We start from the raw sequence: 17347 nt of genomic DNA on the forward strand, positions 1-17347 counted from the left end.
TTTGATTGTCATCCTAGTTTATAGAGTTTTGTAGCTGCAGTCTACAGGTTTGTGGTGCTGAAAGAAAACATAGTTAAACACACAGAAATGTTTTTTCAGATATTTTATTACATGAATTTATAGTACAGAATTCCTTATATAGACAATCATAAAAACAGCCTCTACAGTAACACTGACTACAAGCAATTTACTATTTGAAGCTCACGAATGTAAAAGTTATGTAAACAAAAAAGAGTAAAAACATTAAAAATAGACATATTTTTAGTAAAAGGACTAGGATAGGGATCTGGCTGAGCCAAAAATATGTTTTTGACAAGGTACTCAACTTACTTGTGTTACCCAGGAAGATAAGGAGAATAATAGCCTTTTTTGCCCTTACACTGGATAGTGAAGCTTAACTCTTAAAGAGCCTCATCCGAAGCCATTAAAGCCAATAAAAATCTCTCATTGACTTTAATGACCTTTTATTCAGATCTTTTACAAGACAGCCCAAGGACTGCCATTGACTTCAAGGCCTAGTTTTATAAAGCTCGTTCATATCCCCAGCTTGAAGGCATTTGGAAACATCTAAACGTACTAATTGGAGTATTATATTTACCAAAGAAATCTCCATAAGACAAAATTGACCTTATCTTTTCTAAATTATAGAGTGCTTTTTACTGCATGTGTGTACATCCAGGAATATATCAGTTACTGTATACAATTATTAATAACTGTTTCTTAGATACCCTCACATGTTGGTTGCAAAACCATCTCTGCACTCTGCTGGATGACAGCTCTAAACATTTAATCAAAGCAAAGTACAGTTTATAATGACTTTTCCCTTGATTTAGCCAGAATATTGGACACAGAATATAAGTTGCCACTTTACTTTTATGCTGGTATTATACTGACTGTGCCAGCAAAGACAGTATCTGATCTGGCATAAAGTTAACCCTCTAAAATCTTTAGGAAATTTGAAGCAGCAGAGTTTAATACTTCACCAATTATTTATAATGTCTCCTGCATTTCTGATCTAGGAAAGGAGAAGCATTGCCAAGAACATTAATTTTATATTTCCTGTGCTCTTGAACTACAACTTCATAGCAAAAAGGCCCACCAAAATAGGAAAATTACCTGAACTGAAAACAAAAAGAAGAAAACTTTAAAAAGAGGTCTCTTAATTATATAAGCTAATAATTATCACATTCCGGTTGCATGCCAAATAAGGAATGCTAAGCTAATATCATAAAAAAATTACTTCATTCAGAATTTAAAAACAGCAACAGTCAATTTATTAGAAAGCTGTATTCTAGTCCAGGTAATTGAAAAAAAAAATCCAGAAGGATGTAATTTTTTATTCCCTTAAATAATAGCAAAAATATGCAAGTTCTCTGAGTATTTATTGGCTTTTATTCAAAACAGCTATTTTCAGTATTATGAATAGCTAAAATATTTTCAAACCTGAAACACATCAGCAATAGTATTATATAACAGTTACCATTCAGTATTACACAAGACATTTTTAAAAAAAGAGAATATACAATAGCCATGAACTAATTAATTTAGTCCAATACTCTGGAAAGGTAATTGATATTTAAGTTTTGATCACATAGAGAGTTTATAGCATTTCTTATTCAGCACTACCCATAGATGCCCTGTTATTTTTGTAATATCACTTAAGGTATTAATTTCATTCAAAGACTTGACTAAGCAGAAAGGAAATATTAAACCTTTACAAATCTTAGTTGAAACATTTTCATTTTATTTACACACTTCAGGAAAATATTTGTCTATTCCTTAGAAATCTAATTTTAGTCCTATAAACCCATGCAATAACACAACATGACAGAATTTATTTTATGAAATGTTTATGAACTAAATAAAGATAATTTAATTTGCCCAGGTTTTACAGCCTAGAAATTCACCTCTCTCCAAAGGTGCATCTAATTTAGAAATTGATTGGTATCAGGGTTTTTGCTTTACCAATCTAACCCAATAGGCCATTACACATATTGTTATTCTTCAAGAGAAAAAATTATTCTAACATCTGTTCTCAATCTGGTTTTCCATAATTTCCTTTTATGCCCCATGTAACTCATTAAGTTCATCTACAAAATATTACTGAGTCTACATTATAATTGTCTATAAATGTCTTTTTACTATAAGATCATATGAAAATTGAAAAAATCATATCCTACAACATAATCCACTTGAAACTATTTTTAGTGAATGTTTTCTTTCTGATGAAAGAAAATACATCTAGTTTTAGAAGTCAGAATTGTGACACAGAGAATGTTTAACCTAATCTCTTAAATGATCTATATACTAACAAAGTGAGAAAAACAGGTCCACATCTTACCATTGTGCTGTCTGTTCCTTATGACTGCTGCAGTCTTATGAGAGAAATTTTTTTTAAGAACATACCCTCTGAATGGCTTGAAGAGAGTAATTTTAGTCTTTTAATTCACTTGTGCAAGTGATCTCCAGAGGAAAGCACACAGAAGACTAGAAAATATCCCAGTAACCTGAAATCTTACATGTGTAGAATTGAAAAGAACCTAGAATACAGCATGTCCTTCTAAATACACTTTTCATTTTCTTCTACAGTTGAAAATTTTCTATATTTCATTATTCTGAAGCTAGTTTCCAGTCCTGTGATCTCTTCTGCCCCTTCTGCCTGCATTCAATGATTGCTGTTCTAATTTAATTTCAGAGGAAAATACCTATTTACAGCTGACTTGCCCACAATGTATTCATCAAAGCAATATAAAGGTCATTCTTCCTCCAGAAAGATAAAGAATTCACTGCAAAAAACTGTACTACCAGCTCTCAAATGGTGCCATTGCTGTAAGAAAAGTGACATACTTATCTGATGTTAGCTAACAACTGATAACTAATGTGAGGTCAGAGCCTAGTGAAGGTGGTTTACTAATATTTATAAACAGCTGTGAATTAAGTCAAAATCTGAGGGTATTTAGATTTAGCCCAACATGCTATCTTGCATGAAAACTGCATAGTGCCTACCTTGAGGATTTTACCTTGTAAGAATTTCTGTGTGAGCTGCTGTAAATCTGAAACTAATGTCCAACTGCTGAAGTTTCTTTATGCTCTGAGTCTACATTGGCAATATATTTGTGAGCAAAAAGAAGACTAGTGGCTTTATGGTTAAGATTTATCTTGGGAACAAAGAGTGACAGAGAAAAGCCTACTAAGGGAGGAAAGAGATATCTGAATTAGATTCTACAGGAAAAAACCTCCAAAGCTAGATGTTAGAAATCTTAGAAAATAGTAGCAGGAAAATAATAATGAAAACCAGCATGAAATACAAGCAAAAAATAAGTGAGACAAACCAAGAGTGGCATTGATATCACACATTCCAAACCAATTTTGCATTTCTTCCTCAGAACAAATTATTTCAAGTTAATAATTGGGCTAAACTTCCAGAAGCCAGACAAACTCATAAAGTCCATGTTGTTATTAATTCAATTTGAGTCCGTGGGGTGACTTCTTTATGAAATAGATGTGAAATGCATAAGGGTAGAAAATGCAGCCTTGACAACTTTCCTGTGACAAATGGTGGTTTCTAAAATAATGTTAGAAGAATATTCTTTCTTAAAGGCATGTCAAAAACCTATATGTAGAATAGGGCTAAAAGGATTTGTATTTCCCCAGCAGAATACACAGCTTATGCAACTATTTCCTGCATTCTAGATTAAGTTAAAACAAGAACAAGAATTTATACAAAGTGTAACAAAACCAAAACCAAACCAAAACTAGAGTGCAGAGAAAGCATTTACTGTCTTCCTGATGAACAGATGCACACTTTTACCAGCCAAGAAACAGATTTTGCAGGTTATGTTTTCTTTTCATTCAATATGAAAATGATCCTATGCAAAGAAAATTTAAGTATTTGTTTTGGGGAAAGTTTTGAAATATCTGTACTATTTTCTACAGACTAATTTACTAGTTAACACTTAGCAAGCACAGTTATGGTTTCCTAATTCTTTATCCCAGCACTGGTGTTAAAGCAAGACCAAGCTCCCAGGAGGGTAAGGTTCCAAATTACATCAGCTGGCAACATGTCCTCAGGGAGCATCTGTCAGCCACAGGGAGTTGGCTCGCCCTCTGGATACTGTTACAGTGCACCCCTCCAAATCTAAAAGCTCTACCACTTCTCTTTCCACAGGGTGAATTAAAAGAGGTCTTTACTGGTTTTAGAATAGCTAAGAACTCAATATCCACTGACGAAGATATTTTATAAAGTCTAGTAATTCTCAAAAAAGTAATAAAACTACAATCACAATAAATTCACACTTGCTGTGTTTCACAAATGACCCAAGAGACATATAGAGCTTTTTAGTTGCAAAGTATATAGTGACATACAGAGAATTAACTTACGGGGCCAAAAGCATTGCTGTCAAAGCTGTGTCCATGGTGATCCCCTTCCACCCAAATATGACCATGTGGGACTTTCACATACTTCTTTTTGTATCCAATGGTTCTAAAGATAATTGAAAAAAAATGGTTAGTTAAAAAGAAAAAAATTCAATGTTTTCTTAAGAAAATTCCCATATTTATGAGGTTGGAATTTGACCTTGCATACTACTCAACATCTGCTTAAAATAACCCACACCGAAATCCTTTATACTTCAGGAGTGTTACTCAAAATACATAACAATTTTTTATATGTTGCACTATCAGGACCTGTTTACTACCTTGTTTTGTCAGAAATCATATCATAACAAAGGAAGAAGAGACTTTTCAGTTAAATATAATTAAAGGATTATTACTTCTATCTCTGTAGTAATAAAATTTTGAACTTTCAGATTTTATCTCAGGTAAATACCAGTGAACATATATTGCAGTCACATAAAGATATTATATGGAGAATGCTTTTCTTCTGTGGTAGTGTTAGATACTCATCAAAAATACTCTGGTGTATCTGAACAGGCCTCACATTCAGAGCTTATATTCCTGCAATGATTATGTCCTGGGGGTAGGATTTCGTCAGCTGTAACAAGCTAAACAGGATGAACTTAAAGGAAACCTCTAGGAGAAGGCCAAGTGATGAAAAAACTGACACTGATGATTCAAGCCATTCTCCACAGAAAATCATACTGCCTCAGCATGTCCCAGTATTACAAAATGACAAACTATAGATGAGTCCTAAAGCTGAGATGCAGAGCATGCAAAATTTCTGTATTTAGTTCCCCAAGTAGCTGTCATTTTCATAATGCCAGTCTGCCTTCTACCACACACTTTTGCTTTCTTTCAGATGGGACCTGTTATTCTGCAATCATTCATGCAAAGAAGTTGTTCTAGTTTAACCCCAGCTGGCAATTGTCACGCATGCTGAATTATTACCACGATGAAGCATTTACAGATGGGACTACGAATAGCGATACCTCTTATTTTGTTTAGAATAAACAAGTCTGTCCATAGATAGAAACAGACTTTTGATCTAGCTTGTTGCCTCCAGCTACTCATGGCTTTTCACTCTCTGGAAGATATGCCCTCAGAGCAGGAGGCAGAAGGAGCATACTCTAAAGAAAAATCAATCAGAGAAAGAAAAATCACCTTTACCGGGAGATTCAGCTGAACTGTGCAACAGCACTGATCAGGAATGCTCACAAATCAAAATGAAAAAATTGGTTTTGTGAGGTTTGTTTTGCTTGGGGAGGAGGGTGAATATGTTTTAAGGACAAGCTAATTAATAACCTGGAGACCATGAAATATTAGATGAATAGGGAATCTTCAAAAGTGAATTTTATTAACTTTATTTGACTATATTAGTCAAGTAAAAATTAAAATTAGTTACCTTGCAAGTCACAAAATCTGACCAGTGCTTTTCCAAACAGCATTTTTCTGGCAGCTAAAAGGATGAGCATGCCACTACTATATTCTAATGGAATTTTTACCTGTACTTTCATTGGAAGCTTAAAAAATAATAGCAGAAATTTGCAGAAAAAAAGACAGAGCTTCACTTTTTTTCCAGAACAGTTTCATATTACACATTATTCAAGACTTAAGTACTAAACCATTCAAAATAAAAATATAAAACTGTCCTGATTTGGTAATTGTATTATTTCTTAACCAGAAATAGTAGTGCTATTTAATTATACTAAAAACCTAATTTATTACACACAAATCCTTTCTCTTTTTTTTCTTTTTTTTCAGAAATATGGCATACAGTTTGGACAATGAAATTATGTTTTGAGATTCCATGCTTTGTCTCATTGATAGTTTCTTTTATAAAGTACCATATATTTTACTAGAAAAATGCTCTAAGATGTAGGTTAAGAGTTGTTCATTAATTCATTAATTGATTAGACACTTCTGAAAATTATTAAATAGATAACTTCCATCAGTGATAAAGGTGAAAAATAGTTCAAAAAATGTTTCATTTTCTCTTTCATTCATCCTCTTGAATACATAAAATAAAGTTTTGTACCTTTACAAACTTCATGCACAAGACTGAATTTCACCCAGAAAGGTGAAGGGATTTGAACGTTAATTCTGCTGCCATGATTACCTTATAAATGTCAGGAAAATAATATGGCAAATGCCAGTCGGTGACTTCATCTCAGATCGGAAAAAATCTCCTACCTACAAATAATCTCCTCTTGTATTATGATTAGGAAATCACTAACAAGAAGGAAAAAAATGGCTTTGCAATAACTATTTAGAAAGAAAATTGAAAAAAAATTGTTCTACATGGATGGATAGGTCTTGCAGAGGTTTTCAGAGACTCTGGGAAAATAGAAAGGCTTAACATAGGTGTATGGTGTGTTCTCTAAGGCCTAAAGCAAAAAGAAAAATATTACAGACTGCAGTAATTATCATTGGTTCTTTTTATTATTTCTACCACATAGTAAATACATATTTCTTTTCTACTCTTGAAATAACCATGAAAAAGCAGAAAAAAATACTACAATTATGCAAAAATAAAGTCTCTTACAGGGATTAAAAAGGAATTGTTTACAAATTCTCATATTTAAAAAAGCAGATGATTGTACACCAGTAGCTTTTACTTAGAGGAAATGGAATTAAAAATGATAAAGTTAATAAATGTGTTAAGGTAATAGGGAAGAAAAAAGAAATGGAAAAGAAACAGAAGCAGCAGTTCTAATTATGTACTATAGTAGACAGGAATGATACTACATGGATAAAACCCTCTGTAAACTCAGTAGTTAAATGTAAAAACGTTCTGTCATTTCATGTATGGATTATATAAATCATCTGATTTTTCCCACATGTAGGTTCAATAGAAAAAAAATCCCAAGATATATCATAAAAATAAGTACCTGCATACCTGTGAAGAAAAGATTAGCAAGAAAATCTATTTTCCTAAAACAATTTCGTCAAAATGTTACTGTAGTATTTGCATAGGGCAGTTACCTAGGGAATTGAATGTTCTTTAGCAATACTCCTGCAAATACTGTCTTGTAGAACTGAAATTTGAAAACAAATTTTTACTTGAGATTTTCACTGCATGAATTAATAACGAAATGCGACAATAAGCTCATGCTACAGTAAACGGGATCATCTGTTACTTGATTATGGTTTTAAATTTCAAGATAATTTCATTGTTGAATTACTCCACAATAGATTAATAAACTATTCCTGCAAGCAAACCAGGCTACTGACTTTAGAAAGACGTTTGGTTCATGACAGTAGGTTATTTTTAATTATTGTCGCAAAGACTATGTTGACTTTTTTTTTAAGAACAAAAAATCATAAACTTGCAGTTTTCTTTCCTATGAAGAGAGCAAGAATTGTTTCATAATCAAAATTAATCAGTTAGTAACACTGTCCCTCTCTCACACAAATCTTGCCGAAATTAATCTCTTGCCTAAATTGTAAGGAAGAGACCAATGTGTGTGCTACATTTGCAATACGGCTCTTGAGTTAAATGTACAAACTACCATTCACTCATTTCACTAGCTAATCATTTTAGCTAGACATGCTGAAACAAAACTATTTTCTATCTTTTTGTGCAATCCTACAAGACCAAATAATTAACACAAATTTTTCAACATCATTTCTGAAAAGAAGTGTTGCCATCCACTTTGGAGATTTAGGACTATGTAAATAAATAACAGCCTTAAGTGTAATGATACGTGAAAAATTAATGCAATATAAAGGGAAAAAATACTTTGGAATGCTTCTAGCTCTCTCCAACAATGACTGCAAAACCTTAAATCCTCAAACCAAATTTAAAGCACAATTAGCTCGTCAGGACTTTTACATCAACTCCTTGTAAGAGGTATTTGCTAGAAAGGAAATGCAGTCAATAATGTAACATGTATTTGGAAAGTACACTAAACCTCTGTTTTTCTTTCTTAGTTGAGCATCCTTAGACTCATTTGTCTGACTGACTGTTAGCTCATGACCTGTTAGCTCTCACACATGAAGTTTTTAATTAAATTTAGAAGATGTCTGAATGAATCCTTAGGAGAACAATTGCTGTAAGTAATTGTTAACTTAGTATTTGTAAATTTCGTATCTAGTTCATTAGCATGAGTTATAATTACTGTTCAACCACTTAAACTTCATAAAGCCTCTAGTAATAAAGAGTATTCTTTCTTAAATGTACTGTTTTTGAAGAAAAAACAAATAAAGACAGCTTAACACCTCCCATTCTTCCCATTTAAAAGGTTTACTTTAGCAATAACACAGGCAAAACTATTAAATTACACAGATTTTGATATATAGTATTCAAACAGTTGTTCATAACCATACTGGTATGACCATAAAAAAATAATTTCAGGTTTTACTGAAGTCTTTGACACATTAGTAATAATCACATACGCTACTGTTGCTCAAACTGCAGCTGAACCTTCATTGGTTTAAGAAAAGGGTATACCAGAGGTACAGTAATTTTCTTGTTCGGAACATAATGGAATCACATGTATCTTTTTAAACATTTTTACAGAAGTTGGTCTGAAAATCTGATTTATTTTCTCTTTAATCTGAAGTATATTTTGAACCTTTGCTAAGTTTTTTTTCTCCACAATTTAATAGTTAACAGATGTACTTATAGCTATCCTTGGCTGAGAAAAAATTTCAATCTTGACAGTCAAAAATGAGCTCTATATGGTATTCTAACCACCTGCCCACAAGCAAGAAAAAAACCTGCTTTTTTAGGATGCGGCAGCAGTGCCAAAGCAAACAACTTGGCTCAGCTAAGCTGGATGAGGAATGATTGCCTTCAGTTTGATTTGACCTCGAGAAATCAGAAGGTCTCAGCAACTTGCATATCTTTGGGGGTCATGAGGGAACAGACACTGTACCTAATGTCCTTTTTGCAGAGAGAATTAAAAAAAAAACAAACTCTTTTGTAAAATGGGTAGTCTCTATCATACTTAAGAACAACTTGCTCCAAGCAACATGAATTGCTGTACATGTTTATTAAGTTTGCATGGCCAGGTTTTGGTAGCAGTGGGGCTAAAGGGTTTGCTTCTGTGAGAAGCTCCTAGAACTTCCCCCATGTCCGATGCAGCCACTGCCAGCTGACTCCAGGATGGACCTACTGTTGGCCAAGGCCAAGGCCATCAGCGATAATGATAAGGCCTCTGGGATAACAGATTTAAGGGGGAAAACTTGCGGTACAACAGCAGTTTCAAGTAACAAAGTGAGAATATATGTAACAATTCTGTAGACATCAAGGTCAGTGGAGAAGGAGGGGGAGGAGCTATTTCAGGCACAGGAGCTGAGGTTTCCCTGCAGACCATGGTGCAGACCATGGTGGAGTAGCTGTGCCCCTAAAGCCCATGGAGGACCACAGTGGTGCAGAGACCCACCTGCAGCCTGTAGAGGAGCCCCATGTTGGAGCAAGTAGATGCTTGAAGGAGTCTGTGAGCACACGGGAAGCCTGCTCTGGAGCAGGCTCCTGGAAGGACCTGTGGCCACATGAAGAGAGGAGCTCAGGCTGGAGCAGGTTTTTTGGCAGGACTTCTGACCCCACAGGGGACCCACCCTGGAGCAGTCTGTTCTGAAGGACTGTACCCCATGGAAGGGACCCACACTGGAGCAGTTAATGAAAAACTGCAGACTGTGGGAAGGACTCACACTGGCGAAGTTCATGGAGGATTGTTTCCCATCAGATGAAGTAGGAGAAGAGTGTGAGGAGACCTCTCCCTGAAGAGGAAGGAACAGCAGAAATGTGATGAACTGACCACGGCCCCCATTCCACATCCCCCTGCGCCACTGAGGGGGAGGAGGCAGAGAAAATATAAAGTAAAGTTGAGGCCAGGAAGAAGGCAGGAGTGGGGGGAAGGCATTTTAAAGATTTTGTTTAATTTCTCATTATTCTACTCTCATTTGTTTAGTAACAAAATATACTAATTTCCCCAAGTGGAGTCTGTTTTGCCTGTGACAGCAATGGCTGAATGATCTCTGCCTGTCCTTATCCTGACCCATGAGCCTTTTGTTCTATTTTCTCTCACCTGTGCAACTGAGAAGGACAGTGGTGGAGCGGCTTTGGTGGGCACTTGGCATCCAGCCAGGGTTAACCCACCACAATGTGGAATTTTTCCACGTACATTCATCTTCATCAATTTCACAGAATGAAAAAAATAGCAAGCTATTCAACTTCAAATGACAATCAGATCCCAAAACATGAAACTTACTGTAATATAACATGTAAGTTTTATTAGTAGTGCTGCAGGAAATCTTCCCCATGACACTAAATCCCTTCCAGCTCCTAAGAAATCTCCTTTTTCACTTCCAACACACACATGTGGCTATCTGTGTCCTTCTATTTTAACTCTTCCTTTACACATCCATAAAGACATAAAGGCAGGGTTATGTGTATGAAATAACTAAATATTCTTTTCTGAAGGCCAGTACAGATCTGAGAGTAAGTCAATAGGTTAGGGAATATTCTCCCATTTTGTGCAACTATTATCTTTTGCCTCAGAGGTGAAATGTGTTTTCCTTGTAAGCTGCAGATCCATCAGTTATTGAGAGGCCTGACTTCAAAAAGTGCATCCAAGCTTAGAACTTGAAAAGTTCTGGAGAAGCCCTTGTGCTTGGGATATTGCTTCATAAGTACTGCCCGATGTGATATATTGAGAAGGGAACTCCCAAAAGAAGACATACCAGAGTGACAAAAATGACAAAACCTGAAACAAGATACTCCCATTCAGTGAGATTAGGAGTAGCCATTATGAAGGCAGCGATTCCCTCTACCTAAAACTGGGAACATTTTTGATTATATTAACCCTGGTTTACATTTTGCAATGAAAGATTTTGAAATCTCAAGAAAAATGAATACTAATTGACTAGTTTCCTCATTTGAAACTGAATTATGGGTAAAAAACCACCCCCTTTTTTAATAAATAAGCAAACCATTAAAGCAAGCAAGATACTGAACTGCAAATGTGATTTCCTTTTTCCCAGCTAAAGCATTCCTATCAAAGTGCACCAATGCAGGCTCCTACGACTCAGCAGTGCTTGGAATAAATAGAAATCTGTTATGGAAAGTACAGGAGATGTTTGTAGCTCTGCTTCATTAATTAGATAATTTCTCACAAAGCATGTCATTCTAAACAAAATAGTGATTTAGCTATAACTTGCTTTGCCAGCATCTTCACAATAGCAGTTAATCACTTTTAAAGTACATAGTATTCAGGAAAAATTACTGGATTTCTGCATATTTATCCAAAACGCTAATATGATTGAAAGGACAAAGAATAGGCTAGGTAATCCATTAGAGATATTAGCCTCATTTCAAGTTCACTTGATAACACCCCATTTTATCAGACAGGACACTGTAACAGAAAATAGACCAGAAATAATTATAAGAGAGAAAGGATGTGAGATCATCACTTGTGAGAATCACAGAATTTATTGGATCATTGCTATGAGCAAAGGTATCCTTGATAGATCAATTTCTCAGCAAAGGATGCTAATCATACCTCTGAATTCAGATATATTTGACCAAAACATACCAAAGACTTCAAATGCAAAAAGAATTATTGTCTCTAACGTCCTTAATATCACATAATTTCCCAGATAATTGCTCAAGTTGATGTTCAAGGCATATTTCAATGCAATTCATTTTTCTGTTGTTTCTTTATTTCTTTCTTTCCTGAATTTTCAAAATGTCCTCAAAATGCCCTTAAGATTTTTAATCAGGAAGCAGCTAGGAAGCTGCTGCAGTTCTGTATGATCAATTGCCTTCATATATCTTTCTGGAGAAGTTTTTCATGATTTCCACCATTCACTAAGAATGTTTCCCAAAGCTACAATTTAATTTAATCTTGGATGATAACGATATAAGATGATAGCATTTCTAGAATTTATTTTATTTTTCTTACGTACTCTACTCTGTACTTTAAAGATATAGTATATATCTAGGGCCTAGGTTTTGCCCCTCTTGGTACTTTTATCAATATGTATTTGCATAATGAAGGTCTGTTACACTGGCACTGGCAAGCATTCTGCGAGTTAATTCAAAAAAAGCTACAGCTGCCAGAAGTTCTTTTCTAGATCTTGTGAACTGTAGAGCTGTAGCAGCAGTACTAACCAGCAATGCCAGGGTATCTGGATTTTAAGGAAATAATTTCTCTTTGGGTAAAATTTCTTTGTATTCATTTGCAGTCACTTTTTATGATTCCCATTTCCGGCTTTACATTGTCTTTCTGAATTTTTTCAACTCATTCTAACTTCCTTCAGAAACTATGTAAAAGACCACTGCAGATCTGGTATGTATGTATGTAACAGCAGCACAGAAATTTCCCTATGTTCCTGAGAGTTTTGCTTACATAGTCAGGAGGCATGTGGCTACATGAAGTATTTAACATTGCTTGTCCCTGCAAAGCAGAACTAATTTTGCTCCCACTGCTATGAAAGATCAACAGTAGCTTCCCTCCCACAGATAACTTCATCCCTTTTTCACGTAACATCTGTGAGTACTTTTGTTCTTCGGCCTTCTAACCTATTTCCTTCATATTGTGTGCCACTTTCTTTTCCCTGCAAGTGTTTCATCTGTTCTAGGACTAGCAGCACTCTCATCTTATGATCCTTTCCACAGCAGCCTTCCTCAACCCATTCAGGAAAACACAATTTTGGTGAATTTTTAATGAAACTATAGGTCTCTTGTGCTAACCTGTTTTTTTGAAATAACACATAGAATCTGGTCTTTTTTCTTTTTTGTTTCCTTTGTTTTTTTTTTTAAGAATAATTAAACCTATAGAAAAATACTGCTAAATGTGATACTGTGGAAAACCTGTTCAAGGACCATATTCTTTTCAAAATCCATATATATCTTACATTACTACCTGTAACTGTACTTGAGAGTATTATTATTTAATATTATTAATTAATATTATAAATATTACTACACACTTTTGCAAAAATCTGTCACACCCATTTTAGATACTGAAACTACTTCATTCTTTTGCTCACCACATTCTCTTAGTCAGAAGAACAATAGTTATATTCAGGATAAATTGCAAAAAATACAAAAGAGTGATTTTGTGTTGAAAAACAGAGCAACACATAATCTGTTGCATTACCTTCATTTAGGTGGCTAAATACCTTATTGTTTCAGGAGAAAGAAAACATATAATATCTCATTTTTCTCTACGAGTCCTTGCTTTGTGAATCTGTCTGATCCCAAGAGCCAACATTGTGCCCTTTCAAGTTAAGGTTATGAAAATTATTCACTTTTTTTTTTTTATGAAAGTCCCATTAACCAAATGAGTGTATCCTTTCATTGCCTTCTTACATTTCTCTACTAGATTATATTGATAATTAACAGGACAGGTTTTTGCTATTATCATTAACAGCTATTAACAATATCATATTATATAATATATTAGATGGGAATAATTTGTTAGATTAATTATAATTAGTTTCATTCTTTTACCAAGGTAAAAACTTGCTAGCTATTCTAGATCAGGTAAGGGATATTACCAAACCCTGATATCATTGTCAAATTGGAAATTTTATACGTGTAGGAATGGGAGGATAAATAAAAACAAAAAAGGTACTTCTATTAAAAAAAAATCCCGCACTTCACATTATCTTTTTATTAATATTGAATCAACTGAGAATATTTTAGCTCCTTCTAACACATGTAGAAATTTTCCTCTCAATAATGCCTATGCTAGCTGAAGAAAAGACATCATCAAACTTTTTTCTAGATCAAAAGTTGTGGAACTTAAAAGTTGACTCAGCATCAAAACTCTAGGCTGCAGAATCTGCAATTATTAAACAAAGGTCTCTATAAAATTCTTCCTGTTTGAACTCACTTTTTCTACTTACCCAATTCCTCTCCCTTAGCAGTTCTTGTGCCATTTCTTCTGTGACAGAAATTGTCAAGGGACAGGCTGTAGGCTGACCTTTGATTACCTATCCAGTGTATTTTCTCAGCCTCAGGGTGGGCCATGCCAGTCTTTCAACAAATGTGCTTTCTGAGAGGAGGAGGAGATGTACAGGAGGGGAGGAGAAGAAATTTATTTTAAAATTGTTTTTATCCAAGAGGGGAAAATCATGGCATCTACTATCTTGGCCAACGTTGTTGGCCCATTCCTCCCCTAAGGAAATCCTGAATGAAGAATAACATTCTTGTTTTCAAAAAGTGGTGATAGATGTGGTCATAGCAGCAGTTTATTGGGCTAGAGTTTGAAGCGCCTGTATTCTGTTTCCTGAATTCTTTTCAAGTTAATCATAGAACCATAGAATCATAGAGTCATTCAGGTTGGAAAAGAGCTTTAAAATCTTTAGGTTTAAGAACCTAACACTGCCAAGTTCACCATTAAACCATGTCCCTATATGTCACATCTACACATCTTTTAGATACCTCAGCCAATGTTGTAAACAGGCCAAAGTCTTCCCTCCAGAAGTCCAGGGTAGGTAAAGTTGTTTGAATCCCAAATACTAGACACAGGCAGAGGATGAAAAGAAATTACAGGCCCAGCTGTTGAGACCAGAATATTGTGCAGCCAGGGAAAACTATGCAATTAAGCAGAAAAACTTAACTTACATAGAGGTGTCATTCCAGACTTCTGATGTAAGTATCCATTTTATAATACCATATTAGAACACAGACAAACCCTTCTGTGTGATCACAAATCAAGCTCTTTCTCCTCCAGCAAGGGTGTGCTAACAACTGGACTAGAAGTAGTCTCTCTTTTTATGCCTGATCTCTTTTCTAATCTCTTCAATTAAATTTCATCCCCAGCTTTCAATCCTTGACTCACCTCCTGGAGGTGAGCATGGAGACACCGGGTCACCATGAGCATGTTTAACGGCTTAGTGATTATGGCATTCTCCAGCAATATGAAAAAGCAGAGTCAAACCCCACCTAGACTTTACAAGATGTTAGTTGTGCTTCTGATTGCATCTAATTTGGTGTTGGTGTTGCCTGCTAAACTCCATGGCACTTCTCTCCACACATAGCTGCTCATAATAAAGTATCAAGGAACTGCTGGAGTACCAGAACTCTGTTGGGACAGAAGTGGGAGTCATGGCAACAAGTCTTCATTTAGCTGAGATTCAGATGGCCAACTGCATCCTGGGCTGCATCAAAAGAGGGATGGTCGACCAGCAGGTCGAGGGAAGTAATTATCCCCCTCTACTCCGGTCTTGTAAGACCCCAGGTGGAGTACTGCAACCAGCTCTTGGGTCCCCAACACAAGAAAGACATGGACCTGTTGGAATGAATTCAGAGATGAGGCACAAAGTTGATCACAGGGTTGGAACACCTCTCCTATGAAGACAGGCTGAGAGAGTTGGGGATGCTGAACCTGGAGAATAGAAGGCTCTGAGGAGGCCTCTCTGGTGAGAGTACCTAAAGGGGCCTACAAGAAGTCTGGAGAGGCACTTTTCACAAGGTCGCATGTAGTGATAGGACAAGAGGGAATGGCCTTAAACTGAAGGATGGTAGGTTTAGATTAGATATTAGTAAGAAATTCTTTAGTGTGAGGGTGTTGAGGCACTGGAACAGCTTGCCCAGAGAGATCGTGGACTCCCCATCCCTGGAGGTGTTCAAGACCAGACTAGATGGGGCTCTGAGGAACCTCATGTAGGGGAAGGAACCCTGCTCATGGCAGCAGGGTTGGACTTAGACGATCTTTAAGGCCCCTTCCAACCATTCTATGGTTCTATGATTTTACTGAGTCCATGAAGCCTGAGAGAGGGCACTGGGCTATATAAATGAAAGTACTGTTGAAGCGGTACTTATATATATATAGAGAGAGAGAGAGAGAGACATTCAGTATGATCCTTCCAAGACTGTCAACATACTTGCTCACTGACGTAAAAGGGCCTTTCAAAATACCCTTTTTTAGTTATACTTTTTTTTTTAGTTATCTATTCAGCAAAGACTCTAGAACAACATACTGGGGACTGAGAAAAAGTAAGATCCATGACACTGTAGAGCTTATTTAATAAATAGTGAAGAGAGATTCTGCAGAGTTTCTCATGTCAGAATGGTATTTGCAACTGATAAAAGAAGTTTTAACACATCACAAAGAACAATACCCTATCAGGAGTTTTTTGGAACCTTGTATGAAGATCAGAGTTGTGAATAGCTGTCTCAGTTAAAATCAGATTCATGTAGACCTGTGACTGCTGAAAGAGTCTGGCAATACCTCTGCCTAGCTCCAACTGTAAGATAATAATTCCCCACCCACACATCTCTCACACAGAAGCTAATTACTATACTTTCTTTATTGTTTAGGACTAACCAAAGGTATTAAAATTACCTAATCTGCTTTAGGCAGCACATGCAAAATTTGGAACCCTTAATGTAGTAAGTGTTTTCAAGACGTTTTGTTGGTTTCGGTTGGGTTTTTTTGATTTATGAAAGGAGGAGAGTTGTTATTCTCTGTACAATGGAAGGCTGAAACTTCTCCTTTTATTAATGTCTGTTAGGGAAAAATGCTAACAAATGCCTTTTATCACTTTTCCTTTAAAAGTGTATTTTCTTTTTTAAATGATACTACTATTAAAAAGATAATTGAGAAGCTTACAAGTAAGTAAATTATTAACTCTATTGATAAAGAAATTATTATTTTTATGATACAAGTTATGGTTATGAGTTTTAAAACTCCCAAATATTTCAATTTTTTTACTTCAAATATGTAAGAAAGCTTATTTAATAATAATGAAGATGTATGAGAAATAAGGATACTTTCTGCTGAAAAACATCTGAAAACCAATATAAAATTAATGAAAAAGATTTACACATTCAGCACAGGCTTTGACCTAATGGAACTCTGGTCATAATTTGGGAAATATAATGGAAACTAAAAACAATATGAAATTTCAAATAACATCATCAAAAACTTTCCTAAAATTTCAAAAATAGACCAAATGCAAGAAAGAAGTGGGTCAATTTTTATTTTTTTCC

General features: G+C 35.3%; 1 protein-coding gene across 1 annotated transcript in view; it reads right to left on the bottom strand.

Annotated features, from left to right (window-relative positions):
* IMMP2L (inner mitochondrial membrane peptidase subunit 2) overlaps positions 1 to 17347 on the bottom strand; it is a 425745-nt gene that overhangs the window by 86623 nt on the left and 321775 nt on the right. The window contains exon 5 of the mRNA XM_027682163.1: positions 4381 to 4483. Coding sequence (XP_027537964.1) covers positions 4381 to 4483 — 103 coding nt within the window. The remainder of the gene's footprint in view (positions 1 to 4380; positions 4484 to 17347) is intronic.

The sequence above is a fragment of the Neopelma chrysocephalum genome, unplaced genomic scaffold (genome assembly GCF_003984885.1).
Source record: "Neopelma chrysocephalum unplaced genomic scaffold, ASM398488v2 Primary Assembly neopelma1_62, whole genome shotgun sequence".
Classification (NCBI taxonomy): Eukaryota; Metazoa; Chordata; class Aves; order Passeriformes; family Pipridae; genus Neopelma; species Neopelma chrysocephalum.